The sequence below is a fragment of the Puma concolor genome, chromosome D1 (assembly GCF_028749965.1).
Source record: "Puma concolor isolate L17-30 chromosome D1, mPumCon1.1.hap2, whole genome shotgun sequence".
NCBI classification, from domain to species: domain Eukaryota; kingdom Metazoa; phylum Chordata; class Mammalia; order Carnivora; family Felidae; genus Puma; species Puma concolor.
The window spans coordinates 85,556,857-85,584,746 of NC_141676.1; the positions used below are offsets into that span (position 1 = coordinate 85,556,857).

At 43.4% G+C, this 27,890-nt stretch overlaps 1 protein-coding gene and 1 long non-coding RNA gene across 4 annotated transcripts in view; one reads left to right on the plus strand and one right to left on the minus strand.

Annotated features, from left to right (window-relative positions):
- Positions 1-27,890, minus strand: part of LOC112865290 (beta-galactosidase-1-like protein 2) — a 57,306-nt gene that overhangs the window by 16,014 nt on the left and 13,402 nt on the right. For 2 of the 3 annotated variants that reach the window (XM_025928340.2, XM_086678628.1), the window contains 7 exons: positions 21,521-21,568; positions 20,910-21,107; positions 19,168-19,236; positions 18,494-18,589; positions 16,600-16,708; positions 5,816-5,908; positions 2,905-2,986 (listed from right to left, as the gene is read on the minus strand). In XM_025928340.2, the coding sequence (XP_025784125.1) occupies positions 2,905-2,986; positions 5,816-5,908; positions 16,600-16,708; positions 18,494-18,589; positions 19,168-19,236; positions 20,910-21,107; positions 21,521-21,568 (695 nt within the window). The remainder of the gene's footprint in view (positions 1-2,904; positions 2,987-5,815; positions 5,909-16,599; positions 16,709-18,493; positions 18,590-19,167; positions 19,237-20,909; positions 21,108-21,520; positions 21,569-27,890) is intronic. The other variant, XM_086678627.1, reaches the window with a different exon arrangement.
- LOC147576846 (uncharacterized) lies at positions 83-23,283 on the plus strand. Its single transcript, XR_015241199.1, has 3 exons — positions 83-715; positions 16,556-16,665; positions 21,795-23,283. It is a non-coding gene; the product is annotated as an uncharacterized LOC147576846 (long non-coding RNA).

Below are 27,890 nucleotides of genomic sequence, written 5' to 3' on the forward strand. Positions count from 1 at the left end.
GTGAGGCAGAGAAGGGCACCGCGGGGGCGGCGCCCGAGTTGGCAGGGAGAGCAAGGAGGGGCCGAAGCGGGGCGTGGGGAGGAGCATGGAGGGGGCATAGCCTGGAGAAGGGGCCTGGCGGGCGGGCGAGGGGAGGAGCGCGCCGTAGAGAGGGTATGGTGTCCAGCAACCTGCCTGGGAGACTCCCTAATGCACCGGAGGCCTTGCTCAGCACACTGCCGACACGCTAAAAATGTACACCAGCCTTCAAAGGGCCTTGCCTTCCCAGCACTGGCCACAGCTCCTCCTAGGCCCCACCGAGTGGCACGGGCCAGCGGAGGCCTTGGAAGTAGTCACAGGAGACAGTGCCACCGCGTGGAAATGGCGGGAATCGCTGCTGGTCCTTGAGGAACTCAATAGTCTAGGGAAAGGGCCTTCTGTTCATTCATCCAGCAGTCACGCCCTGGGGGCCCCCTGCTGGCCGGCGCTGGCCTAGGGCTGCAAAGATGAAAGTCCCTATCTGTTCAGTCTAGTGGAGGGGAGGGCGACGAAGAAGGAACTGGAAAGGGACATGCACTGCAGCAGGGGCAAGCCGATTGTGGGAGCCCGCAGGAAGCACCAGGCAGCTCATAAGAGGCCCTTCAACCACCATCATCTATGCAGAGCATGAACCGAACCGTGTCCAGGCACAGAAGTACAGCCTAACAAGACGGAACTTAGCACTGCAGTGAGACAGGTAAATAAAACAAACTACCCAGAATGTTAGAAGGCCAAATAAAGCAGGCCCAAAGAGCCGGGGGAGCTCCAGGAGGAGCTTGGGTGTTTGGAGGAAACCTCACTTGGAGGTGATCTCAGAGAAAAACGGGAGGAAATGGAATAGCTATGCAGGTATCTGCATGAAGGCTGGAGGTGTCCAGTATGTTCCAAGAACAGGTAGGAGGCCAGGAGGGTGGAGCAGGAGACACCTGACCAGATCACAGAGGTCACAGGTCAAAGGATGCCCCTGGAGGTTTTTCTCATAGCTTGTGCTTCACTGTCAGCAAGGCAGAATGTACCTGAAGTTCAGGTGAGGCATGAGGTGATCCAAATGACATTTTCAAATACTATGTTCAGAAAAAGTTGTGCAGGAGTCAACAGTAAAAAGGAGCATTAGTTCAGTGCTGTGGCAATAATGCATATGAGAACAGTGGTAACAGTTCAGATGCTAAAATTTGAATCTGGATAAATTTGAAGATAAAGATAAAAAGAATTTGCTGATGGCTGTATGTCAGGCACACAGAAGGAGAGGTCTGAGAGTGCCTACAAAGTTTAGGGCCAGGGCAACTAGGGGAAATGGAGATGCAATTTACTGAGAATAAGAAGACTAAAAAGTGGGGCAGACTCTGGGAGGGAAACAGACAAGTTCAGTTCTCTGCTGGTTCCACTGAGACCTGCAGCCTTCCTGGGCACTGTGCCCAGTATGCAGATGCACACGTGAGGCAGGAGTTCAGGGAAGGTTGCTGACAGAAACAAGCATCTCACAGTTATCAACACACAGATCAGATTTAAAGTCACCTGGATGACACCACCAGGGCACTGAGTGTATGGAGAGAATTCATTCCAAAGGGTGAGAAGTAAAGAATTTAAACATCAGAATTTGGAGACAGACATGTGACCAGCAGGAGATACCAAGAAGGAGCAGCCTGTGAGTTCAGAGAAAAAAGTAGGAAATTGGGTCTCAGACACCAAGGGTGGAAAACATTTCAAAGGGAAGAGATTGATGGCTGCTGATAAGTAAAATCAGAGAAGTCAGAGGCAATGAGGATGAACGCTTAAGTTTATAACATGAGGTCACTGGCGATCTCAAAAAGAGCAGTGGCAGTGGAATGGTGAGGGTGGTAATGTGGTTCCCATGGTTTAAGAGAGAGGAGGGGAAAGGGCCTGGGGGGCCAGTGAGCATGGACATGGGGAGAGCTCTTGAAAGGGGAGCAGAGAAACACAACAGGCTTTGGATGGGGAAATGAGTCAAGAGACTTCTTTTAGAAGAGAGAAATAGGGGTGCCTAGGTGACTCTGTTGGTTAAGCATCTGACTCTTGCTTTTGGCTCAGGTCATGATCTGGGGTTCATGAGTTTGAGCCCCGCATCAGGCTCCCTGCTGAGAGCATGGAGCCTGCTTGGGATTCTCCCTCTCCTTTCTCTCTGCCTGTCCTATGGGCACAGGTGCTCTCGCTCTCTCTCTCTCTCTCTCGCTCTCTCTCTCTTCAAAATAAATACATAAACTTTAAAAAATAAAGAAGAGAGAAAGAACATGTTGATATGCAGATGGGAATAATCAAACAGAAAGAGAAAATCTGATCACTGAGGGCAGAAGCAGGGAGCTCCTGGAGCAATGCCCTTGAGTAGCTGAGGGAGAAAGGGCTTGGTGCACAAGGGTGGAGCTGGGCCGGCACATCTACAGTAACAGGAAGAGAGGTTAGAGTCAGGGAGATGGATGCTGCTGGATGGAGAGCCACCATGGTCATCTACACTTGCTGCTCAGCCAGTTGCTGTCACAGCAGGGGCTACATACCCCCTGGGCAGTGGTCAGCCATCTCCACGATTTTGGCAGGGTTTGAGTAAGCCATCCTCACAGGACACCCTCTCTGCAGACATGCAGACGCTTTCCAGTATGACCAACTCACCATTTCCAGCTTGTAGTCTGCAGAACACTGTTAGTGTCCTGCGTAAGTGCTCAGCAGAAGTGAGAGACCAGAGAGATCCATGTGACATGGATCCTCCAACCCTCTGAGGCCCAGAGCTTCGGGCCCAGTGCCATGCAAACAGGAGAAGCACAGATAGCAGAGAAACTCCACTTGTGGCTCAGGCCATTTGGGGAGGGGGGCGTGCACAGTGAGGCCAGGGTGCTGATCCCCCACCCTATCCCTGCACAGCCTCCAGGTAGGCACCTCCATCCATGACTCCCTTTTGCAGGCCGTCCTTGTTGTCTGAAGTCAAGAGCAATTCCACAATACCCCGGTCTTCCAAGGCCTATGGGGGGGAAGGAGACAAGTCAATATTCACTCCTCAGAGCTCCTGCCATGTCACACAGCTGGGAAGGTGGCAGCCAGAAAAGAAAGAGGGAAAGATTCAAAATAAAGCATTTACCTCTCCACAGAAAATGGACAGAAACCCTCCTGTCTGTGCCCACCATGTTCAACAAAGCTCCTATCAGCTGAAGTCCAGCTGAGGCAGGGGTAGGGCTATCAGACTCTGACATCTCTTGGCTGCCCCAGATCTGGCAAGGTGTCAGGTCTGGCTGGTGCCCTGTTCCCATCTAGGAACAGAGGGCAGCTCGGCAGGGCCAGATGCTATGCTGTCACCTAGCAGCTGACTACAGGGCTCTACAAGTGGGTCAGGCCTTCCTGATACCAGAAGCAAGCAGCCCATCACTTCCTCACACTGGGCCAGGGTGGGCTCTGTTCAACCGCCATGCCCCAGCCACATGCCTATGACATGCTGCACATGCCCAGTAGAATAGGAGGCACTCCTTGCAGGTTGTAAATCAAATGAAGAACTGGAAGGAACACACACTGTGTTGAGATGCAATAACCATTTTACCACTCCAAATAACTGCTAACATTTATGGACCACTTACAGTCACGCCAGGCCTTCTGCTAACTACTTTACATAGACTAGCCTATTCAATCCTCACATTTAATAACTGTACAGATGAAGAGTCTCAGAGAGGTTGGATAAAGTGTTAAGGGATACAGAGCAAGTGAGCCAGTATGGACTTGAATCTAGAGTCTGCCCACCTTGAAAGGCTCTGCTTTGGGCTCTTTTGGATTAGAAACCCCAGCAAGGGGAACTTTCCTATAATTTAACATGCAGATATTTTTATAAGATTGCTTATTTCAACCAAATTCTTTGGGAAACAGGTGAGGCAGAGAGATTATCCCTGGGGTGCATAATGTTCGTATCTAAACCTGATGCAAGTAAGGAAAGAGCAGAGTGGGCCCTAATTCTCAGGGACAACAGAAGCCACAGAAGTTCAATCCATTAGGTAAGATAAGATGTTTATTAAAAGCCCTGGACCTACCACCTCACAACTCTCTAGCCAGTCATTTGCTGATATGTAACAGGCTTTGCCTTTGTTTGTACCTTATACATATAGCATCATGTGGGTTGAGAGGGTGTAACCATCTTTTACAGCTGTACTAGTTGCACTTGACTTTTCATGGCCATTAATCTATTGACTGCACACTGTAAGGGGTAATTACTATTACTGTTTCCTGATGACCAGTGATCTGCCAAGCAGAGTTCAGGGTCTTGTGTCTATAATCTCATTTCATTCCCAGAACAGCCTTAGAGAAAGCATTCTTGTCTCCATTGAACACATGATGAGGCTAAGGCTCAGAAAGGTGAGGTGACTTACCCAAGGTCATCCTATGCTGATGGTGTCCACATGTCCATTACACCCAGAAGAAGCTGCATGGCAGCTCAGGAGGGGAGCTGGGAGCTCTTGCTTGAGAGCAAGAGCTCAGGATGACAGGGGTGTGTGCTGCAGCTTCTTTTTGTCCATCTGTCTCACATATGGTACCTTCCCCAGACACCAGGGAGGTGTTGACTGAGCAGGAGAAGCCCCTTAACAACTGCATTCTCCTCTCCACACCATCAGCAGAGCTCTTCTCTGCAGCTCAGGACTCAGTAAACACCTGCTGGAGAAGCTCCAGCATTCAAGAGATAGTCCAAGGGAAAGAGTTATAATGCAAGAAGCTCTCCTGTCCTGCACCCTCGTTGGGATCTTTCTAGCTAATTCAAAGGCAAAGAGGAAGCTGGAGGTGTGGTCTAATCAAGTCTGCAGTTGGGTTTGACTATCAGGGTGGAACTCTCCCCTTCCTGATTTTGGGAATGCCTCTTTCTGGAGACAGCCTTGCTCCCTACATGGGGCTTTCTGCAAGAGACAAAAAGGGAGCAAGAGTAGATGAAATCCTATAAGCAGGAGTGCTTGAGCTCATTCTACCTACATGCAGGGACTGAAGTAATTTCCAGACAGAAAATGAATCTGCCTATGACAGTAGAAGAGATGCTGACATCATGGGCCAAAGCTAAAGCAGCTTTAATTAGGTGGATTCCCTGAGGCCACTTAACATTTCCTCAATGTTTCCTCTATAACCACTGCCAATGATCTATCAAAGTCTTATTTATTGACTACTTACTGAGAACAGTCCTAGAACAATCCTGAGCCAAGTGATCTCACACATGCGCACAATTCAGAGAGGCAAATTCTCTCATTATCCCCACTTCAAAGAATAGAAAATGGAGGTTTAGAAAAATAAAGGACTTTTCTCAAGGTCTCAGCTACTAAGTAACAGAAACCAGATAGGCCTGTTCTTTAAAGTGTCATCTAGCCCAGCCCTTCTCTGATCTCCCATACATTAAATCAATGGTTCTCAAACTCACACACACATTGGAATCAGATGTCTGAGGACCACCCCAGAGATTCTTATTTAATTGATATGCTATATGGTTTGGGCATAGGGATTTTTAAAGTGAATGTACAGACGAAGCTGGGAACCCTTGCTTTAGATGCTGGAATGAGGGCAGCCTTTACAGGGAGACTTCACTAATCTTCACACTCAATTAAGTCCATCCCTTTATTCTCAGCCACTGCAACCCCATGTGTGTACTGCAACCCCCAATTAGACTCAATAAAAAGTAAATAAGTGATGACCTCACTGAAATAAAAGTATGGTGAAAGGATTCACTAATAAATGTGGTATTAATATGAGAAAAGTACTAGACCAACATGTCACATCACAGCCCATACTACATTCCAGAGGAAGGAATATGAAGAAATAAAGAGCTGATATTTACCTTCTTGATGTAAGGCATATAGGCGGGGTCTCTGTTATAGGAACCATATTCATTCTCCACCTGCACAGCAATGATGGGGCCTCCATGCTTGTACTGGAGAAAGAGATAAACAATCAGAAGCTGAATTTGTAGTGGAAGCTGTACTATCTAATTTCATCATACTTCTCACCCATTAGCAGCAAAATATTCCATTTGGAAGCAAAAGTCTCAAAAGATTTGATTATATAATTGAGAGTGATGTCAGTAAGACACAGACAAAGTAGGGAGTTCCAGGCCCTGGTTCCCTATGGAAACATCAAACAATTAAAGACTAAATAAAATAACTTTATTTTATTAACTGGTCTGGAAACTAGTTAAATGTTTAAGCAAATGAAGAAAAACACATGTTTAAAATGATAAGAAATATCTTGGTGTTTTTGCTCATCCTTGCCCAACCTCCTCCCTGGCACAGTGTGGCATAATCCCAAAAGATCAATCTAATTCCCAGTTCCTTCCCTCAGGACAAAAGGAGCAAAATGGAACTTGTTTGTAGCCCACTTGTCTGTGGGCTGCCCAGTAGACTAGTTTCTGTCTCATCTGATTTGGAGCTCAGACAGCAAATGTTGGCATAGTTTGGATCTCAGGCTAAAAGCAACACAAGGCAGTGGAGGTCACAGCATGTGAAAATTTCAGAGGTTCTACAGACTCATATATGCCTGTGCAAGGGATTATAGGCAGAGGAATATGACAGAACATCTAAGGCCACAAAGGAAGGTGGGGTGAGACTCTTTGGAAAATTAAGACATGTAAAAGCAGCCAGGGAAAATTGGAGGCAGGGGTTTGGGGAAAGGCACACACACACAGGCCAGACTAGACACATACCCAGGAAACATCTGAGAAGATCTGGAGCCATAACCCCATGCTTATCTTAATGTGTAGGAGCCCACCAAATAGTGAAGATGTTCCCCACAAGTCTGCAAAGACTGTGAGAGGTGACTGTTGTTTCAAATGTCCAATTTTCAACAACAACAAAAACACAAGGCAAAGAAACAGGATAATACAGCTCATTCAAAGGAATAAAGTAAATCTCTAAAGAAATGCACACACTTAATAGACAAAGATTTTAAAACAATCGCCATAAATATGCTCAATGAGCTAAAGAAAAACATGGACAAAGAGATCAGGAAAATGCTATATCAGCAAAGTGAGAATATCAATACAGATAGAGAAACTATAAAATATAAGAAACAAGATTTCTGGAGCTGAAAAATATATCTGACTAGAAAAAATTCACCATAGAAGTTCAACAGCAGATTCAAACAGGAAGAAGAAAGAATGGGCTAACTTGAAAACAAGTCATTTGAAATTATTCAGTCTACAGAACAAAAAGAGAGAATGAAGAAAAGGGAACAAAACCTGAGGGGCTTATGCAACATCAGTAAGCAGACAAAAATACTCATTGTGGAAATTCCAAAAAGAAGAAAGAAAAGGGGCAGAGAGATTATTTGAAAAATTAATGGCTGGAAACCTCTCAAATTTGAGAGGACATGGGTATACAAATCCAAGAAGCTTCGGTGAACTCCAAGTAGCATTAACCAAGAGACGACACTAAGGCACATTACAATCAAACCATCAAAGCCAAAGACAAAAAGAGATTCTTGAAAGGAGCAAGAGAAAAGCAACTTGACACATACAAAGGATCCCCAATAAGACTATCAGTGGATATCTCACCAGAAATCTGGCAGGGCAGTGACAGAAGGATGATATATTCAAAGTGCTGAAGGGGAAAAAAAACTATCAACTGAGAATTCTGTATCCAGCAAAACTGTCCTTAAACAATGAGGAAGAAGTTAAGACATACTCATACAAGTAAAAGTTGAGGGAATCTGATACCACTAGACTTGAGTTATGAGAAATGCTACACAGAGTCCCTCAAATTGAAATGAAAAGATGCCACACAGTGACTTGAAGCCCCTTGAAAACATAAGGTTCTCCTGTAAAGGTAAATATATTTTAAAAATGTAAAAACCAGTATTATTCTAATTTTAGTTTATAAATCTACTTCTTATTTTTTTAACAGGATTTAAAAGACAAATGCATGAAAATAATTATTAATCTAGATTAATGAGTACACAATATATAAATATGTGACTTGTGACATCAATAACATACAGCAAGGTTGAGCTGTAAAGGAGTAGTTGTGATTGTATGTGTGATTAAAGTTTAGTTGACATCAATATAAAATAGAACATCATATCTTTAGGACAGTATTTGTAATCTTCATGGTAACCACAATGAAAATATCTATAGAATATACACAAAAATGAATGAAAAAGGAATCAAAACTTGTCACTATGAAAAATCAACTAAATACAAAGGAAGGTAGTAATAGAGGAAATAAGGGAGAAAAAAAGCTACAAAACATACAGAAAACAAATAACAAAATGGCCAAAATAAATGCTTCCCTAATAGTAACTTCCTTAAATGTAAATGTTTAAACTCCCCAATAAAAAGACATAGATTTGGACTTGAACAACACTATAGACCAAATGTACCATATCCACATATATAAGCACTCCATCCAATGACACAATACACATTTTTCTCATGTACACATGGAACATTCTTCTCCAGGAGAGATCATATTTTAGGCCACAACAGAAGCTTTAATACTTTTAAAAGATTGAAACCATTCAAAGCATATTTTCCAATCACAGTAGAATGAAACTAGAAACCAACAGCAGAAAGAACACTGAAAAATTCAAATTTCAAATTCCACGAATATGTGGAAATTAAACAACACACTCTTAAAAAACAACCAGTAACCCAAAGAAGAAATAATGGGAAAATCAGGATATATCTTGAGTCAAATGAAAATAAAAATTCAACATAAAGTTATGGGATGAAGCAAAAGCAGTGCTAAGAGGGAAATTTATATCTATAAACATATTAAAAAGGAAGAAAGGTCTTAAGTCAACATCTAACTTTTCACCTTAATGAACTAGGAAAGAGAAGCTAAACTTAAAGGTTTAAGGAGGAAGGAAATAACAAAGGTTAGAACAGAGATAAAAAGAGATTTAAAAATAGGGAAAAATAAAAAAACCCAAGAGTTAGTTCTTTGAAAAGATTAACAAAATTGGCAAAGCTTTAGTGAGATTAACTAGCATAGCCACATTATTCACAATAGACAAAAGTAACCTAGGTGTCCACTGATGAATGAATGGATGAGCAAAATGTGGTCCAGAGATACAATAGATTATTATTAGGTCTTAAAAAGTAAGGAAATTCTGACACCTACTACAACACAAATGAATGTTGAAGACATTATGACAAATGAAAGAAGCCAGACATAACAGGACAAGTATTACAGGATTCTACTTATATGAGGTACCTACAGTGGCCAATTTCATAGAAACAGAAAGTAGAATGGTGGTTGGCAGGGGTTATGGAGAGGGGAGATAGGAAGTTAATATTTAATTGATGCAGAGTTTCAGTTTGGGAAGGTGAAAAAGTTCAGGAAATGGATGGTGGTAATGTTTGCACAACAATGTGAATGTACTTAATACCAGTGAACTTAAAACCACTTAACAATGGTTAGAATGGTAATTTTTATGTTAGGTAAAATTTATATTATGAGAAAATTACCATAATAAAAATAAAATAATTATGTTATACTCAGAAAATGCTTTTTTAAAGAAAGGTCTAGTACATCATTTCCATATTTAAGAATGCTTCTAAGCCATACTCCTGGCATGACCTTCCCTAAAACCACCTTCCCTAAAACCTCTACCTCCACCAATCTACTACAACCTGCTGAATCATCTCAGTAATTCCATCTTCCTTATAAAAATGTAGGCCAAAAACTTCCTGGCTTGTTGCTTCTTTCATTACTAGGGCTTCCAGATTTAAGAAATAAAAATACAAGGAGAAGGAAGATGGCGGCGTAGGAGGACGCTGGGCTCACCGCGTGTCCTGCTGATCACTTAGATTCCACCTACACCTGCCTAAATAACCCAGAAAACCGCCAGAGGATTAGCAGAACGGAGTCGCCGGAGCCAAGCGCAGACGAGAGGCCCACGGAAGAGGGTAGGAAGGGCGGCGAGGCGGTGCGCGCTCCACGGACCAGCGGGAGGGAGCCGAGGCGGAGGGGCGGCTCGCCGGCCAAGCAGAGCCCCCGAGTCTGGCTTGCAAAAAGCGGAGGGGCCTAACGGACTGTGTTCCGACAGCAAGCGCAACTTAGCGTCTGGGAGGTCATAAATTAACAGCTCTGCTCAGAAAGCTGGAAGGCTGGAGGACAAAGGGAAGGAGAGCTGCTGAGCCCCCTGACGACAGAGCTCAGTTTGGTGGGGAACAAAGGCGCTCGCCAGCGCCATCTCCCCCGCCCATCCCCCAGCCAAAATCCCAAAGAGAACCAGTTCCTGCCAGGGAACTTGCTCGCTCCGCGCAAACACCCAACTCTGCGCTTCTGCGGAGCCAAACCTCCGGCAGCGGATCTGACTCCCTCCTGCTGCCACAGGGCCCCTCCTGAAGTGGATCACCTAAGGAGAAGCAAGCTAAGCCTGCCCCTCCTGCCCCTGTGCACCTTGCCTACCCACCCCAGCTAAGACGCCAGATCCCCAGCATCAAAAGCCTGGCAGTGTGCAAGTAGCCCACACAGGCCACCCCACCCCACAGTGAATCCTGCCCCTAGGAGAGGGAAAGAGAAGGCACACACCAGTCTGACTGTGGCCCCAGCGGTGGGCTGGGGGCAGACATCAGGTCTGACTGCGGCTCCGCCCACCAACTCCAGTTATACACCACAGCACAGGGGAAGTGCCCTGCAGGTCCTCACCACGCCAGGGACTATCCAAAATGACCAAGCGGAAGAATTCCCCTCAGAAGAATCTCCAGGAAATAACAACAGCTAATGAGCTGATCAAAAAGGATTTAAATAATATAACAGAAAGTGAATTTAGAATAATAGTCATAAAATGAATCGCTGGGCTTGAAAACAGTATAGCTGACAGCAGAGAATCTCTTGCTACAGAGATCAAGGGACTAAGGAACAGTCACGAGGAGCTGAAAAAAGCTTTATTTTTTTTTAAATTTTTTTTTCAATGTTTATTTATTTTTTTTGGGACAGAGAGAGACAGAGCATGAACAGGGGAGGGTCAGAGAGAGAGGGAGACACAGAATCGGAAACAGGCTCCAGGCTCCGAGCCATCAGCCCAGAGCCTGACGCGGGGCTCGAACTCACGGACCGCGAGATCGTGACCTGGCTGAAGTCGGACGCTTAACCGACTGAGCCACCCAGGCGCCCCTGAAAAACGCTTTAAACGAAATGCATAACAAAATGGAAACCACCACGGCTCGGATTGAAGAGGCAGAGGAGAGAATAGGTGAACTAGAAGATAAAGTTATGGAAAAAGAGGAAGCTGAGAAAAAGAGAGATAAAAAAATCCAGGAGTATGAGGGGAAAATTAGAGAACTAAGTGATACACTAAAAAGAAATAATATACGCATCATTGGTATCCCAGAGGAGGAAGAGAGAGGGAAAGGTGCTGAAGGGGTACTTGAAGAAATAATAGCTGAGAACTTCCCTGAACTGGGGAAGGAAAAAGGCATTGAAAGCCAAGAGGCACAGAGAACTCCCTTCAGACGTAACTTGAATCGATCTTCTGCACGACATATCATAGTGAAACTGGCAAAATACAAGGATAAAGAGAAAATTCTGAAAGCAGCAAGGGGTAAACGTGCCCTCACATATAAAGGGAGACCTATAAGACTCGTGACTGATCTCTCTTTTGAAACTTGGCAGGCCAGAAAGAATTGGCACGAGATTTTCAGTGTGCTAGACAGAAAAAATATGCAGCCGAGAATCCTTTATCCAGCAAGTCTGTCATTTAGAATAGAAGGAGAGATAAAGGTCTTCCCAAACAAACAAAAACTGAAGGAATTTGTCACCACTAAACCAGCCCTACAAGAGATCCTAAGGGGGACCCTGTGAGACAAAGTACCAGAGACATCACTACAAGCATAAAACATACAGACATCACAATGACTCTAAACCCATATCTTTCTATAATAACACTGAATGTAAATGGATTAAATGCGCCAACCAAAAGACATAGGGTATCAGAAAGGATAAAAAAAAAACAAGACCCATCCATTTGCTGTCTACAAGAGACTCATTTTAGACCTGAGGACACCTTTAGATTGAGAGTGAGGGGATGGAGAACTATTTATCATGCTACTGGAAGCCAAAAGAAAGCCGGAGTAGCCATACTTCTATCAGACAAACTAGACTTTAAATTAAAGGCTGTAACAAGAGATGAAGAAGGACATTATATAATAGTGACAGGGTCTATCCATCAGGAAGAGCTAACAATTATAAATGTCTATGCGCCGAATACCGGAGCGCCCAAATATATAAAACAATTACTCATAAACATAAGCAACCTTATTGAGAAGAATGTGGTAATTGCAGGGGACTTTAACACCCCACTTACAGAAATGGATAGATCATCTAGACACACGGTCAATAAAGAAACAAGGGCCCTGAATGAGACATTGGATCAGATGGACTTGACAGATATATTTAGAACCCTGCATCCCAAAGCAACAGAATATACTTTCTTCTCGAGTGCACATGGAACATTCTCCAAGATAGATCATATACTGGGTCACAAAACAGCCCTTCATAAGTTTACAAGAATTGAAATCATACCATGCATACTTTCAGACCACAATGCTATGAAGCTTGAAATCAACCACAGAAAAAAGTCTGGAAAACCTCCAAAAGCATGGAGGTTAAAGAACACCCTACTAACGAATGAGTGGGTCAACCAGGCAATTAGAGAAGAAATTAAAAAATATATGGAAACAAACGAAAATGAAAATACAACAATCCAAACGCTTTGGGATGCAGCGAAGGCAGTCCTGAGAGGAAAATACATTGCAATCCAGGCCTACCTCAAGAAACAAGAAAAATCCCAAATACAAAATCTAACAGCACACCTAAAGGAAATAGAAGCAGAACAGCAAAGGCAGCCTAAACCCAGCAGAAGAAGAGAAATAATAAAGATCAGAGCAGAAATAAACAATATAGAATCTAAAAAAACTGTAGAGCAGATCAACGAAACCAAGAGTTGGTTTTTTGAAAAAATAAACAAAATTGACAAACCTCTAGCCAGGCTTCTCAAAAAGAAAAGGGAGATGACCCAAATAGATAAAATCATGAATGAAAATGGAATTATTACAACCAATCCCTCAGAGATACAAACAATTATCAGGGAATACTATGAAAAATTATATGCCAACAAATTGGACAACCTGGAAGAAATGGACAAATTCCTGAACACCCACACTCTTCCAAAACTCAATCAGGAGGAAATAGAAAGCTTGAACAGACCCATCACCAGCGAAGAAATTGAATCGGTTATCAAAAATCTCCCAACAAATAAGAGTCCAGGACCAGATGGCTTCCCAGGGGAGTTCTACCAGACGTTTAAAGCAGAGATAATACCTATCCTTCTCAAGCTATTCCAAGAAATAGAAAGGGAAGGAAAACTTCCAGACTCATTCTATGAAGCCAGTATTACGTTGATTCCTAAACCAGACAGAGACCCAGTAAAAAAAGAGAACTACAGGCCAATATCCCTGATGAATATGGATGCAAAAATTCTCAATAAGATACTAGCAAATCGAATTCAACGGCATATAAAAAGAATTATTCACCATGATCAAGTGGGATTCATTCCTGGGATGCAGGGCTGGTTCAACATTCGCAAATCAATCAACGTGATACATCACATTAACAAACAAAAAGAGAAGAACCATATGATCCTGTGAATCGATGCAGAAAAGGCCTTTGACAAAATCCAGCACCCTTTCTTAATAAAAACCCTTGAGAAAGTCGGGATAGAAGGAACGTACTTAAAGATCATAAAAGCCATTTATGAAAAGCCCACAGCTAACATCATCCTCAACGGGGAAAAACTGAGAGCTTTTTCCCTGAGATCAGGAACACGACAGGGATGCCCACTCTCACCGCTGTTGTTTAACATAGTGCTGGAAGTTCTAGCATCAGCAATCAGACAACAAAAGGAAATCAAAGGCGTCAAAATTGGCAAAGATGAAGTCAAGCTTTCGCTCTTTGCAGATGACATGATATTATACATGGAAAATCCGATAGACTCCACCAAAAGTCTGCTAGAACTGATCCATGAATTCAGCAAAGTTGCAGGATACAAAATCAATGTACAGAAATCAGTTGCATTCTTATACACTAACAATGAAGCAACAGAAAGACAAATAAAGAAACTGATCCCATTCACAATTGCACCAAGAAGCATAAAATACCTAGGAATAAATCTAACCAAAGATGTAAAGAATCTGTATGCTGAAAACTATAGAAAGCTTATGAAGGTAATTGAAGAAGATTTAAAGAAATGGAAAGACATTCCCTGCTCATGGATTGGAAGAATAAATATTGTCAAAATGTCAATACTACCCAAAGCTATCTACACATTCAATGCAATCCCAATCAAAATTGCACCAGCATTCTTCTCGAAACTAGAACAAGCAATCCTAAAATTCATATGGAACAAGCAATCCTAAAATTCAAAAGGCCCCGAATAGCCAAAGTAATTTTGAAGAAGAAGACCAAAGCAGGAGGCATCACAATCCCAGACTTTAGCCTCTACTACAAAGCTGTCATCATCAAGACAGCATGGTATTGGCACAAAAACAGACACATAGACCAATGGAATAGAATAGAAACCCCAGAACTAGACCCACAAACGTATGGCCAACTCATCTTTGACAAAGCAGGAAAGAACATCCAATGGAAAAAAGACAGTCTCTTTAACAAATGGTGCTGGGAGAACTGGACAGCAACATGCAGAAGGTTGAAACTAGACCACTTTCTCACACCATACACAAAAATAAACTCAAAATGGATAAAGGACCTGAATGTAAGACAGGAAACCATCAAAACCTTAGAGGAGAAAGCAGGAAAAGACCTCTCTGACCTCAGCCGTAGCAATCTCTTACTCGACACATCCCCAAAGGCAAGGGAATTAAAAGCAAAAGTGAATTACTGGGACCTTATGAAGATAAAAAGCTTCTGCACAGCAAAGGAAACAACCAACAAAACTAAAAGGCAACCAACGGAATGGGAAAAGATATTTGCACATGACATATCGGACAAAGGGCTAGTATCCAAAATCTATAAAGAGCTCACCAAACTCCACACCCAACAAACAAATAACCCAGTGAAGAAATGGGCAGAAAACATGAATAGACACTTCTCTAAAGAAGACATCCAGATGGCCAACAGGCACATGAAAAGATGTTCAGCTTCGCTCCTTATCAGGGAAATACAAATCAAAACCACACTCAGGTATCACCTCACGCCAGTCAGAGTGGCCAAAATGAACAAATCAGGAGACTATAGATGCTGGAGAGGATGTGGAGAAACGGGAACCCTCTTGCACTGTTGGTGGGAATGCAAATTGGTGCAGCCGCTCTGGAAAGCAGTGTGGAGGTTCCTCAGAAAATTAAAAATAGACCTACCCTATGACCCAGCAATAGCACTGCTAGGAATTTATCCAAGGGACACAGGAGTACTGATGCATAGGGGCACTTGTACCCCAATGTTCATAGCAGCACTCTCAACAATAGCCAAATGATGGAAAGAGCCTAAATGTCCATCAACTGATGAATGGATAAAGAAATTGTGGTTTATATACACAATGGAATACTACGTGGCAATGAGAAAAAATGAAATATGGCCTTTTGTAGCAACGTGGATGGAACTGGAGAGTGTGATGCTAAGTGAAATAAGCCATACAGAGAAAGACAGATCCCATATGGTTTCACTCTTATGTGGATCCTGAGAAACTTAACAGGAACCCATGGGGGAGGGGAAGGAAAAAAAAAAAAAAAAGAGGTTAGAGTGGGAGAGAGCCAAAGCATAAGAGACTGTTGAGAACTGAGAACAAACTAAGGGTTGATGGGGGGTGGGAGGGAGGAGAGGGTGGGTGATGGGTATTGAGGAGGGCACCTTTTGGGATGAGCACTGGGTGTTGTATGGAAACCAATTTGACAATAAATTTCATATATAAATAAAAAAAATACAAGATAGCCAGTTATACGTGAATATATAATGAATAAGTTTTTATATAAATTATGAATATTTTTAATGTAAGTATGTCCCATGTAACATTTAGGATATATTTATACTAAAACATATTCCTTGTTTATCTGAAGTTCAAATTTAACTTAGTACCCAGTGTTTTATTTGTCTACCCTACAGATGATCAAGTAGTTCCTTTGATCTATGTGTGCTGTGAACATTACAAACCATTGACTGAAGAGCAATTTTTATTGATATACTAATTTTTTATTAATGTACTAATTTCTCAGCATGAAAAGTCATCAATTGTAATTTTATAACTACAAAAAGTCCCGTGTATTACAGGTAAGGGACTATCCATTTATGCTCTTTTTCACAAAGAACTGAGCCACTATTGGGATGCCAATCAGTGGGTTTTTCAGAATAAGACATCACATCGGACATTGTGTGGAATAATGTAAGCCCTTGTGCCTATCTCTTCAGCACTGAACCACCTAAAACAATATTGAAATACATCTTTTAAAAGACAACTATTGCAAACCCCTCCAATTATAGATCTCAGGCAGTGGGGAAGAATGTGTTCTGTATTGAAAGGAACTGGGAGCCCTTTGTCTGAGAGCTAACCTAGGACTGTTTACTTCCAGTAGGAAAATAGCTGAAGTTCCAAGAAGAGTCTCCTTGCTTTTACCTGGAGTGGCACCACCCTGGACATCAGGTGATCAAAATAAAGGTCCACTGCTTCGGTGAAGCCCTTGTAAGTTGTTCTCAGCCTCATGCCAGAGTCTTGGAGTAACCAGCTTGAATAAAACGGGGGTGGGAATTAGTTGCACTGTTTGTGGGTTTCTCTTGGCAGGAGATGGTGGGGAGAAAAGCAGTGGCTTCAGAGTGCTGGGGGTAAGCAAGACAATTCCCACCCCACCACCTCCACTCAGCCAGGAAGGCAGGAGATTGTGCAAACAGATTCAGGGGCAAACACTGCCAGAACTCAAGACCTGCACTCTGCACTTGTTTCCCTACCAAAAGACACCAGCACTGCTAGGGATTTTATTTCGAGCTTTATGGCTATGGTCTGGCTGCCAGTCAGAGTGAGAAAAGCTTCTCACTGAATTCAAGGCCCAGCATGGAAGCATTTACTCTAAAATCTCATTACAAAGGGGCAAAGCCAAAAGGGTTAAAGAATCACTGGGACCAGATGCAACTTTCTGGTGTCTCCCAGAAAACTAAGCCTGACATGGAGGTCATGAGAGGCTAATCCACTTCTCATTCCTGTCCATCCATCCATCTGCTGCTCTCCACGCTGACCCTGTGACTCATTAACATCAGCCTCCACAGCTCTTCAGAGCTTAGTTCAGAGGAGGAGCTGCAGAGCAAGATTAGTTCTTCCCACAGCCTGTCCCTTGTGATCACATTTCCCAGGTGAACCCAGATCATTTGTTCCAGAGTTAGGAACTCTTCCTTCTCACTTGAAATTCTAAGTAAAACACTTATATTTTCTTAAAAAGGGTCTAATGCTTCACATCCTAAGTTGGAAGTCCTGAACAAGGTCAGAAAATTATCAATTGATGTTAGGTAAAAATGCAGGAGGAGAGAGCAGCTTCCTTTAGACTGACACCTCTACCCTCCATCTCACCTAAACCAGGTCTAGCTTCTCATCACCACTGGGTCTTTGCCTGTTTGGGCCTCCCTGGGGTGTGCCCACATGCCCATCCTCGATGCCAGGACCTGAGTGGACAATGCTGCCCAGGAGAAGGGCTGAGTGCTGAAGCTCCTGCTGTTCTGAGCTAACACTTAAATCCTGTCCTCCTGGCAGCTCTGGCTGGGCCTGAGGACATCACTGACACACAGATTTCTAATCCCTAGGTGCAGGGGGAGGGCACTCTGGCTGTGTGCATGGCCTTGTCAAGGGCACTCTTGCCAAGCTGAACAGCACAGAGACAGAGAAGTCATCCTGGAGAGCAAAGGAGATGGAGACAGAGCCTGCCTGGGATCCCTAGGGAAGGGCTGGGTGGAACTGGAGAAAAGAGAGAAAACAAAGCCTGGGCTAGTAGCTGTGTTACAGGGAGAGGCCATTCCCAAAGGAGACCACGAGGCAAACAGGACCAGCCTTCTTCCCTCTTGGGGTGGCATGGTATAGGAGAGAGTTGATCTAACCATCTGGAACACTGTGAGGATGGGAGAGATTACCCCTATTAACAAGGAAGTCTTTTTGCTGAAAATTAATCACAATGATGAGGACAAGGAATGAATGTGGTACCAGGTGATTACTGCCCAGATTTCTACTCCAGCCACAGAGCACTCTACTGACCTCAGTGGAGACTACACATTCTAACATAACTCATTAAAGCCTTAAATTTTAAGATAAAACATAAAACAAAAACAATAATTTGTTTCTCTAATACTTTATTAAGATAAAGTAACATCATTTAAAATGGCTCCCTTTAGGTCCCACTTATTCTGGAATGGTGTTTCAGTACAGAATGAAAAATATACTTCAATAGCAAAATTAAACCTACCTTTGTGATTAGCATTTTGCACAAGCACACAGGACAGCTCAAGCCACAGCCCCTCACAGCCCCGCTCACCTGGGCAAGCCCCCGAGGTCGATCTCACTGCAGATGTAGGGGCCTGGACGCAGAATCACCCACAACCCGATCTCTTCAGCCATCAGCACAAAGGCCCTAGGGAGGTCAGTGTTAGCAGCTCTCAAGACATCAGGGGGGGAGGGTGGGGATGAGCCTGGCACACATCACAAGGTGGTGGATCTACCTGGCTCCTCCCCTCCCTGCTTTCAGACGCCCTGTGAGCTGGGTTCTCCCCTGCCCCCAGCCCAGTACCTTCTGCATAGTTCTACTGGGGGCATGAGGACCAAGGACATCAGACAAGATACGGTGTGTGTGTGTGTGGGGGGGTGTTCCTAACAGTGAACCTGACCCCAACAGTCTTGCTACCCTACATGGGTAAGCCCTGTCCCAGCCCAGGTGCTGGACCACACTACAGAACAGGGCAGACACTGAAGATTGATACCTCTGAGCTGCAATGAAAAGGTCTGAGCTCAGAGGAGGCAAACTCAGACCCTGAGAGTAACAGGTTCATGTCTGGAGAGCATTTGGGTCCTGAGAACAAGGCTCCAGACCCCAGGCTGTCTCTGGTTCTCAATGCAGAATGGAGATGGCCCTTTGATTCCTGACCAACCCAAGGGGCCACCTCTTTGCCTCCCAGCCTTAGGCCATGCCACAGAAGCAGTGACAGCACTTACTCCAGGTCCAGGTTCCCAGAGAAGTCAAATTTGCCTCTTTCTGGCTCGTGGAGATTCCATGGAACATAGCTATAATAGAAGATAATTACAGGAATGAGCTTTTCATTTATTCCACTTCATCTTCCAGATTACCTTCTTTATCCCTAAAACCCATTATGATGGTCGAAGATGTATTTCTTAGGCACATTGTTTTAATGGTATCAGGACTGGAACCAAGAACTAACTGAGGAGATCTAGGGACCTTAGAGTATCCAGGGCCAGTCCCTGGGTGGCTAACAACTCATCTCCTTAGGAGAAGGGAGAGAAGGCCAGTAAGATTTGGGTGAAGCATAAGATGTGATCACAGGTCAGCTTGAGCATGCACTCCCCCACGTTCCTCCTTCCCTCCCCATGTCTCCTGTTCTCTCTTTATCAGCTGGTGGAGAAAAGGTAACTTTCTAAGAGAGTAAGTTAGAAGTAAGGTAAGAGGAAACCTCTGATCAGTCCTGTTTTTACTGAAGCAACCAGAATTTCAAATAACTCTTTCCTTATCTTCTAAAGAGAAGATAAGGATATAAAGTAAGTTCTTCAAGGGGCCCAACTCAAGGGATGTATGATAGTAACACAGCTGCTCCTCTCCTGGACTCCCACCCACCCCTGACTTCCAGTGGAGCCCCTTCCAATTGAGACTCAGGAGCTCCACATTTAAGGAAATACACATTACTCAGATTTTATAATGCAAGATGCTTAGCCTACAATATTCCCACCAGCTTCAGGAGTCCTGTGATGTGTGAATGTACCCTCAGGATCAGAACTTACATACACAAATAAATGGATCCTTTTAAGTAATCCTTCTGGAAAATTATATACATGTGTTTCAACTGTGCTGTTATAGCCCAGAACATTCCTGTAATTCTTTTTAGAAATTATCTTCAGAGCTGCTTCAACAAACCACCCAAGAAAATCCACATCCTTGATCTGTAATCACATATTTTTTCCTGAAAATAGAATAGTCCAGCCTGATATAACCCACTTTATTTCATAGACTTGGATCCAACTATCTTTTGGCAGTTTTGAAAAATAAATCCACAGAATGATAAGATTCTTCACAACTGAGCATATTTTTAACTGATTCACATATTCAACATTGTACTGAGTGCCTATCATGTGCCTGTCCTTGTGGTCAGTGCTAGACTGGAAGCCATAGTGCTCTGAAGATAATTCTAAACAGGAATGCTGAAAGGTGATGAGAACTTCCTTAGGAAGCTATTTTGAAAAAGATCACACTCATTTGCTAAATAAATTGGGGGGTGGAGTGCTTGTTTAAAATATACATACATATATATATATATATATATATATATATATATATATATGATAATTCAATCACCTCCACCCCTACACTCCCCTCCTTCACTATATTCCTTCGTGTATACACCATTGTTCTTTCTATGCCTCTAAACCTTACGTCCATCCTGTCTCCTCATCTGCACTAGTGGGGAGTGCTGTGCAGATGAGGAAAAGGAAGGTGTCATAGCTGGCAAACCTAAGCAGGAGTGTGGGTGACCTGATCCTCCTATATTTTTCCTCACAAAGCTTAGCACAAAGATTCTCTTCAGGGACTGCTCAGGTCCAGGATCTGGCAGCGCTCCCCCATCCTGACACGATGGAGACCTACAGGCTAGGCTGCCTAGAAGAAGCCCAGGACACAGATGCCACAGATGCCAAAGCTCTGGGGGGGGGGGGGGGGTGGCAGCACTCACGTGGTGAGGGTATTCAAGCCACAGGCTTTCATCTTCAGCAAGCGGTCCCTCCAGTATTCCTTGGGCACCCGGAAATAGTGCACAGAGCCCCCAAAGATCCAGAAGGTGGAGTCCTCCAGCATGAAGTGTTGGCCGTTGGCCTGCAGCCCTGATTGCCGGTGTCTCAGCCATGCAGGGACCAGATTATACCAGTCCAACCTGCAAAGAGAAAAGGCAGCTGGCAAGGCTGGCTTATCTTCAGCAATGAGCAGCACAGAGTGTTAGGAGACAGGGTTCTTCTCCACAGGCCTGCTTCTGAGGCCTTCAGAAAAGGCTCCCCACCCTCCGACTTAGCCAAACTTTGAAAGGCATCTTTCTTCAGCACACTCATATGCACCCCACTGTAGGGGAAGAGCAAGCTGAGACTATAGTCAGGAACAAGACAAACACAATGGTCAACATGGAGACTCTGCTATGGGGACAGAGGGCGAGGTGGGGGCACACGGCATGGAATGGATATTCTCAGGGGGCGTGGGGTGCCCAGGGCAGGTGTGGCACGCAGGTTCCTACAATGGCCAGCTCTTCTAGGCCATTTGACTAAACATCAAAGGAGCAGCTACTTCAAATAGTACCTCTGAGCCACATTGTGGTCACAGCTGCCCGGCTTGAGGTGCAAATACCTGGAAGGAGGTATCTGGGTTAGAAACAGCATTTATTCATTGACCAAATTTCCAAGTCTTAATTATTATCTAAAGATCAAGTTGAAGTGATGATCTAGCACAACAGAGAGCCCCACCTGGGAGGGCTGTTGGAAAGTGTTAGTCCCTGGAAAAGCAACTCGACCAAGCGGAGCCCACTCAAATTGATCCCCATGACTAGAATTCCCTCCCTCTCTTTTCTCCCCAGTCTCCAAAGGCCATGAGAGAAATCCAGCAAGAGATGCTGGAGGAGCCAGGACATTCAAGAGAGTAGGAGAGAAAGAACCTCAGCTAGGCCAAGATGGCAGAGAAGTAGGGGGACCCATACTTCCTGCCACTCTCAAACAAAGAAGTGCAGAAGCCAAAGGACTTTGAACACCAGAGCCTGGGAGGAAAAGAGACTGAATCTACTAGGAAGAAAATGGGGAAGCTGGAAAGAAGATAGGTGGGTAACTGCAAACTGGGGGAGATAAAAAACAGCCACATGGGCACGGAGCGGAGGCACTCCCTTCAACGGAGAGACAAAGGGAAAAGAAAGAGCAGCTAGGGAAGTGCAGGACCGTATCTGGACAGGAGAAAGTCCAGGGACTGAGACTGAGAGGGATCCGATCTCTAACTGCAGGGCTTTCTTTGGACTGGAGCTGGCTCCCTGTTGGTGCACCTGGAGAGGAGGGGAGCCTGGGTGTGGTGGTAGGTCAGGGGCTCAGTCCTCAGTTGGAGGAAGTGGTTCCCTCCCTGGAGGGCTATGTGATAGTACAGAACCTGCCTGTGTCTGCCACTCCTGGGCACAGTGGCTGGGCCAAGGGTGCAGTCTGCAGGAGGAAAAGGCTGCCATCTCTCTGGAGTGCTGTGGGAAAAGACAAAGCCTGCCTGTGTCTGCCACCCCGGGGGCTCGTGGCGAAGGTGGTGGCTCTTGGTCCCCAGTAGGAGAAGGCTGTCCTCCCTGAAGTGCAGGGGCACAGACAAAGCCAGCCAGGACCACATATCCGTCACACTGAGAGGCGCTTCCCCAGTGCCAGAGTGCACAGAGCGGGACTTTGAATCCTAGTCAAGCACAGGGTCACGGGAGTTGGTGGAGCGAGAAGGACCTCCCCACCTGTGCCCTCGGCACAATAAGGATGACTCAAACAGAGTCCATCGGGTCCAGCTCCGTGGAGAAGAGACTGGGGGATCACCATTCCACACACCACCACCACCAAGGTGGGGCCTCAGGGATCAGTACTGGGGCCCAGAGTGGAGGTGGGTCCAGATTATGCCAAACCATGCCCGTTTGTGCTGGGTAACTGCGTATCCACCACAGCAGCACAGACCCTGCAGACAGCTACTCCCGACAAGCGACGCAGCATTGCCTGGATTAACTCTAGGTCAATTCTGGATATATAGATATATTCTCCATCCCCCCCCCCCATTTCTCCTCCTTATCTCTTCCATGCCCTAGGCTGGTTACTCTGGTTATTGCCTGTCTAAACAGACATATTTAATCCATTGTCTTGATACATGTTCTACACCTCCTTATTTACACTCCTTTCTCTCTCTCTGGAATAATCAAGCAATATCGTTTCTCTGTCTGAGTAACTTTATCTGTTTCCTTTTCCCTGCCTCCTTCTTTATTTTCCTTTCTCTCCATCTGGATTAAGCCTTTTACCTCTCTGTCTAATCAATGTTTATCTTTTCTCCCCCCCCCCCCCGCCCCCACGCTCCCCACTCCTCCTGTCATTTCTCTCCTTGTATGTTCTCTTCCATTAGCACTGCCTCCACCCTCTTCTTTACTTTAGTCAGTGTTTTGGGTTTTTTTTTGTTTTTAGTCTTTAGGTTTTTGTTTTTGTTTGTTTGTGTTATTTGTTTGTGTGTTTGTGTGTTTTTGTCTCCTGTTTGTCTATTTGTTTTCCTTTACAGGGCTACTCCAAGGAACAAATCAAAGCACACCTGGAGGAGGATCCAAACTATCACTAAGAGTAGGGTAATAAAAAAACCAAACACAACAGAGAGCAAGTAACCATCTCTGAAAAAACACCTCCTGAAGGGCCAGGCCCTGGACACTGTATAACCCTCCTTTCATATAGCAGTGCTTGCAGGTGCAGAGCACACAACAAGCATTTAAAATGCATAAGGGGGGGCGCCTGGGTGGCGCAGTCGGTTAAGCGTCCGACTTCAGCCAGGTCACGATCTCACGGTCCGTGAGTTTGAGCCCCGCGTCGGGCTCTGGGCTGATGGCTCAGAGCCTGGAGCCTGTTTCCGATTCTGTGTCTCCCTCTCTCTCTGCCCCTCGCCCGTTCATGCTCTGTCTCTCTCTGACCCAAAAATAAATAAACGTTGAAAAAAAAAAAATAAAATAAAATGCATAAGGGACGAAAAACTAGCCAAAATGACAAAACAGAATAATTCTCCTCAAATGAAATTGCAAGACGTGGCAACAGCTAACAAATTGATCAAAACCGATTTAAGCAGTATAACTGAACAAGAATTTAGAATAATAGTCATAAAATTAATTCCTGGTCTTGAAAAAAACAAGAGGACAGCAGAGAATCTATTGCTGCAGAGATCAAGGGACTAAAAAATAGTGATGATGAATTAAAAATGCTACAAATGAGGAGGAAAATAAAATGGAGGCAGCCACAGTGCGGATTGAAGAGGCAGAGGGGAGAATAGGTGAATTAGAAGACGAAATTTTGGAAAAACAGCAACCTGAGAAAAAGAGAGACAAAAAAATCCAGGAGTATGAGGGGAGAATTAGAGACTAAGTGATGCAATCAAATAGAACAATATCCATATCATGGGAATTCCAGAAGAAGAAGAAGAGAGAAAAATGGGCTAAAGGTGTACTTGAACAAATCATACCTGAGAACTTCCCCAATCTGGGGAAGGAAACAGGCATTGAAATCCAAGAGGCACAGAGAACTCCCTTCAGACGTAACTTGAATCAATCTTCTGCATGATATATCATAGTAAAACCGGCAAAATACAAGGATAGAGAATTCTGAAAGCAGCTATGGATAAATGGGCCTCAATATACAATGGTAGACACATAAGAGTAGTAGCAGACCAATCTACTGAAACTTGGCAGGCCAGAAAGGAATGGCAGGAAAACTTCAATGTGATGAACGGAAAAAATATGCAGCCAATAATCCTTTACCCAGAAAGTCTGTGATTCAGAATACAAGGAGAGATAAAGGTTTTCGCAAACAAACAAAAACTGAAGGAATTCATCACCACTAAACCAGCCCTACAAGAGATCCTAAGGGGGATTCTGAGTGAAATGTTGCAAGGACCACAAAGTACCAGAGACACCACTACAAGCATGAAACCTACAGACATCACAATGACTCTAAACCCGTATCTTTCAGTAATAAAACTGAATGTAAATGGACTAAATGCTCCAACCAAAAGACATAGGGTATGAGAATGGATAAAAACAAAAAAAACAAAAAAAAAAAAACAAAAAACAAGACCCCTCTATTTGCTGTCTACAGGAGACTCATTTTAGACCTGAGGACACCTTCAGATTGAAAGTGAGGGGACGGAGACCTATCTATCATGCTACTGGAAGTCAAAAGAAAGCTGGAGTAAACATACTTGTATCAGACAAATTAGACATTAAATTAAAGGCTGTAACAACATATGAAGAAGGGCATTATTTAATAATTACAGGGTCTATCCATCAGGAAGAGCTAACTATTATATATGTCTATGCACAGAATACGGGAGCCCCCAAATATATAAAACAATTAATCACAAACATAAGCAACCTTATTGATAAGAATGTGGTAATTGCAAGACACTTTAATACTCCACTTGTATCAATGGATAGATCATCTAGACAGAGAATCAATAAACAAACAAGGACCCTGAATGATACATTGGATCAGATGGACTTGACAGATATATTTAGAACTCTGCATCCCAAAGCAACAGAATATACTTTCTTCTCGAGTGCACATGGAACATATCAAAGATAGATCACATACTGGGTCAGAAAACAGCCCTTAATAAGTATAAACAAATCGAAACCATACCATGCACACTTTGAGACCACAATGCTATGAAACTTGAAATCAACCACAGGAAAAAGTCTGGAAAACCTCCAAATGCATGGAGGTTAAAAAACATCCTACTGAAGAATGAATGTGTCAATCAGGTAATTAGAGAAATTAGAAAATATATGGAAACAAATGAAAATGAAAATGAAAATACAACAATCCAAATATTTTGGGATGCAGCGAAGGCAGTCCTGAGAGGAAAATACATTGTAATCCAGGCCTATCTCAAGAAATAAGAAAAATCCCCAATACAAAATCTAACAGCACACCAAAAGTAACTAGAAACAGAACAGCAAATACACCCCAAACCCAGCAGAAGAAGAGAAATAATACAGATCATAGCAGAAATAAATAATATAGAACCTGAAAAAACAGTAGGCAGATCAATGAAACCAAGAGTTGGTTTTTTGAGAAAATAAACAAAATTGACAAACCTCTAGCTAGGCTTCTCAAAAAGAAAAGGGAGAGAACCCAAATAGATAAAATCATGAATGAAAATGGAATTATTACAACCAATCCCTCAGAAATACAAGCAATTATCAGGGAATACTAAGAAAAATTATATGCCAACAAACTGGACAACATGGAAGAAATGGAAAAATTCCTAAGCACCCACACACTTCCAAAACTCAAACAGGAAGAAATAGAAAACTTGAACAGACCCATAACCAGCGAAGAAATTGAATCAGTTATCCAAAATCTCCCAACAAATAAGAGTCCAGGACCAGATGGCATCGTGGGGAATTCTACCAGACATTTAAAGCAGAGATAATACCTATCCTTCTCAAGCTGTTCCAAAAAACAGAAAGGGAAGGAAAACTTCCAGACTCATTCTCTGAAGCCAGCATTACTCTGATTCCCAAACCAGACAAAAAAAGACAACTACAGGCCAATATACCTGATGAATATGGATGCAAAATTTCTCAATAAGATACTAGCAAATCAAATTCAATGGTATATAAAAAGAATGATTCACATGATCAAGTGGGATTCATTCCTGGGCTGCAGGGCTGGTTCAATATTTGCAAATCAATCAATGTGATATATCACATTAATAAAAGAAGAGATAAGAACCATATCATCCTGTCAATCGATGCAGAAAAAGTATTTAACAAAATTCATCATCCTTTCTTAATAAAGACCCTCGAGAGAATCGGGATGGAAGGAACATACTTAAACATCATAAAAGCCATTTGTGAAAAGCCCACAGCTAGTATCATCCTCAATGGGGATACACTGAGAGCTTTCGCCCTGTGATCAAGAACACGACAGGGATGTCCACTCTCACCACTGTTATGTAACATAGTGTTGGAAGTTCCAGCATTAGCAATCAGACAACAAAAGGAAATCAAAGGCATCAAAATTGGCAAAGATGAAGTCAAGCTTTCACTTTTTTCAGATGACATGATACTGTACATGGAAAACCTGACAGACTCCACCAAAAGTCTGCTAGAACTGATACATGACTTCAACAAAGTCACAGGATACAAAATTAATGTACAGAAATCAGTTGCATTCTTATACACTAATAATGAAGCAACAGAAAGACAAATAAAGAAACTGATCCCATTCACAATTGCACCAAGAGCATAAAATACCTAGGAATAAATCTAACCAAATATGTAAATGATCTGCATGCTGAAAACTATAGAAAGCTTATGAAGGAAATTGAAGAAGATACAAAGAAATGGAAAAGCATTCCATGCTCATGGATTGGAAGAATAAATATTGTTAAAATGTCAATACTATCCAAAGCTATCTACACATTCAATGCAATCCCAATCAAAATTGCACCAGCATTCTTTTCGAAGCTAGAAAAAGCAATCCTAAAATTGTATGGAACCACAAAAGACCCCGAATAGCCAAAGTAATATTGAAGAAGAAAACCAAAGCGGGAGGCATCCCAATCCCAGACTTTATCCTCTACTACAAAGCTGTAATCATCAAGACAGCATGGTATTGGCACAAAAACAGACACACAGACCAACAGAATTGAATAGAGACTCCACAATTGGACCCACAAGTGTATGGAAAACTAATCTTTGACAAAGCAGGAAAGAATATCCAATGGAAAAAAGACAGTCTCTTTAACAAATGGTGCTGGGAGAGCTGGACAGCAACATGCAGAAGAATGAAACTAGACCACTTTCTTACACATTCACAAATGTAAACTCAAAATGGATGAAGGACCTGAATGTGAAGCAGGAAACAATCAAAAACGTAGAAAAGAAAGCAGGAAAAAACCTCTCTGACCTCAGCCGCAGAAA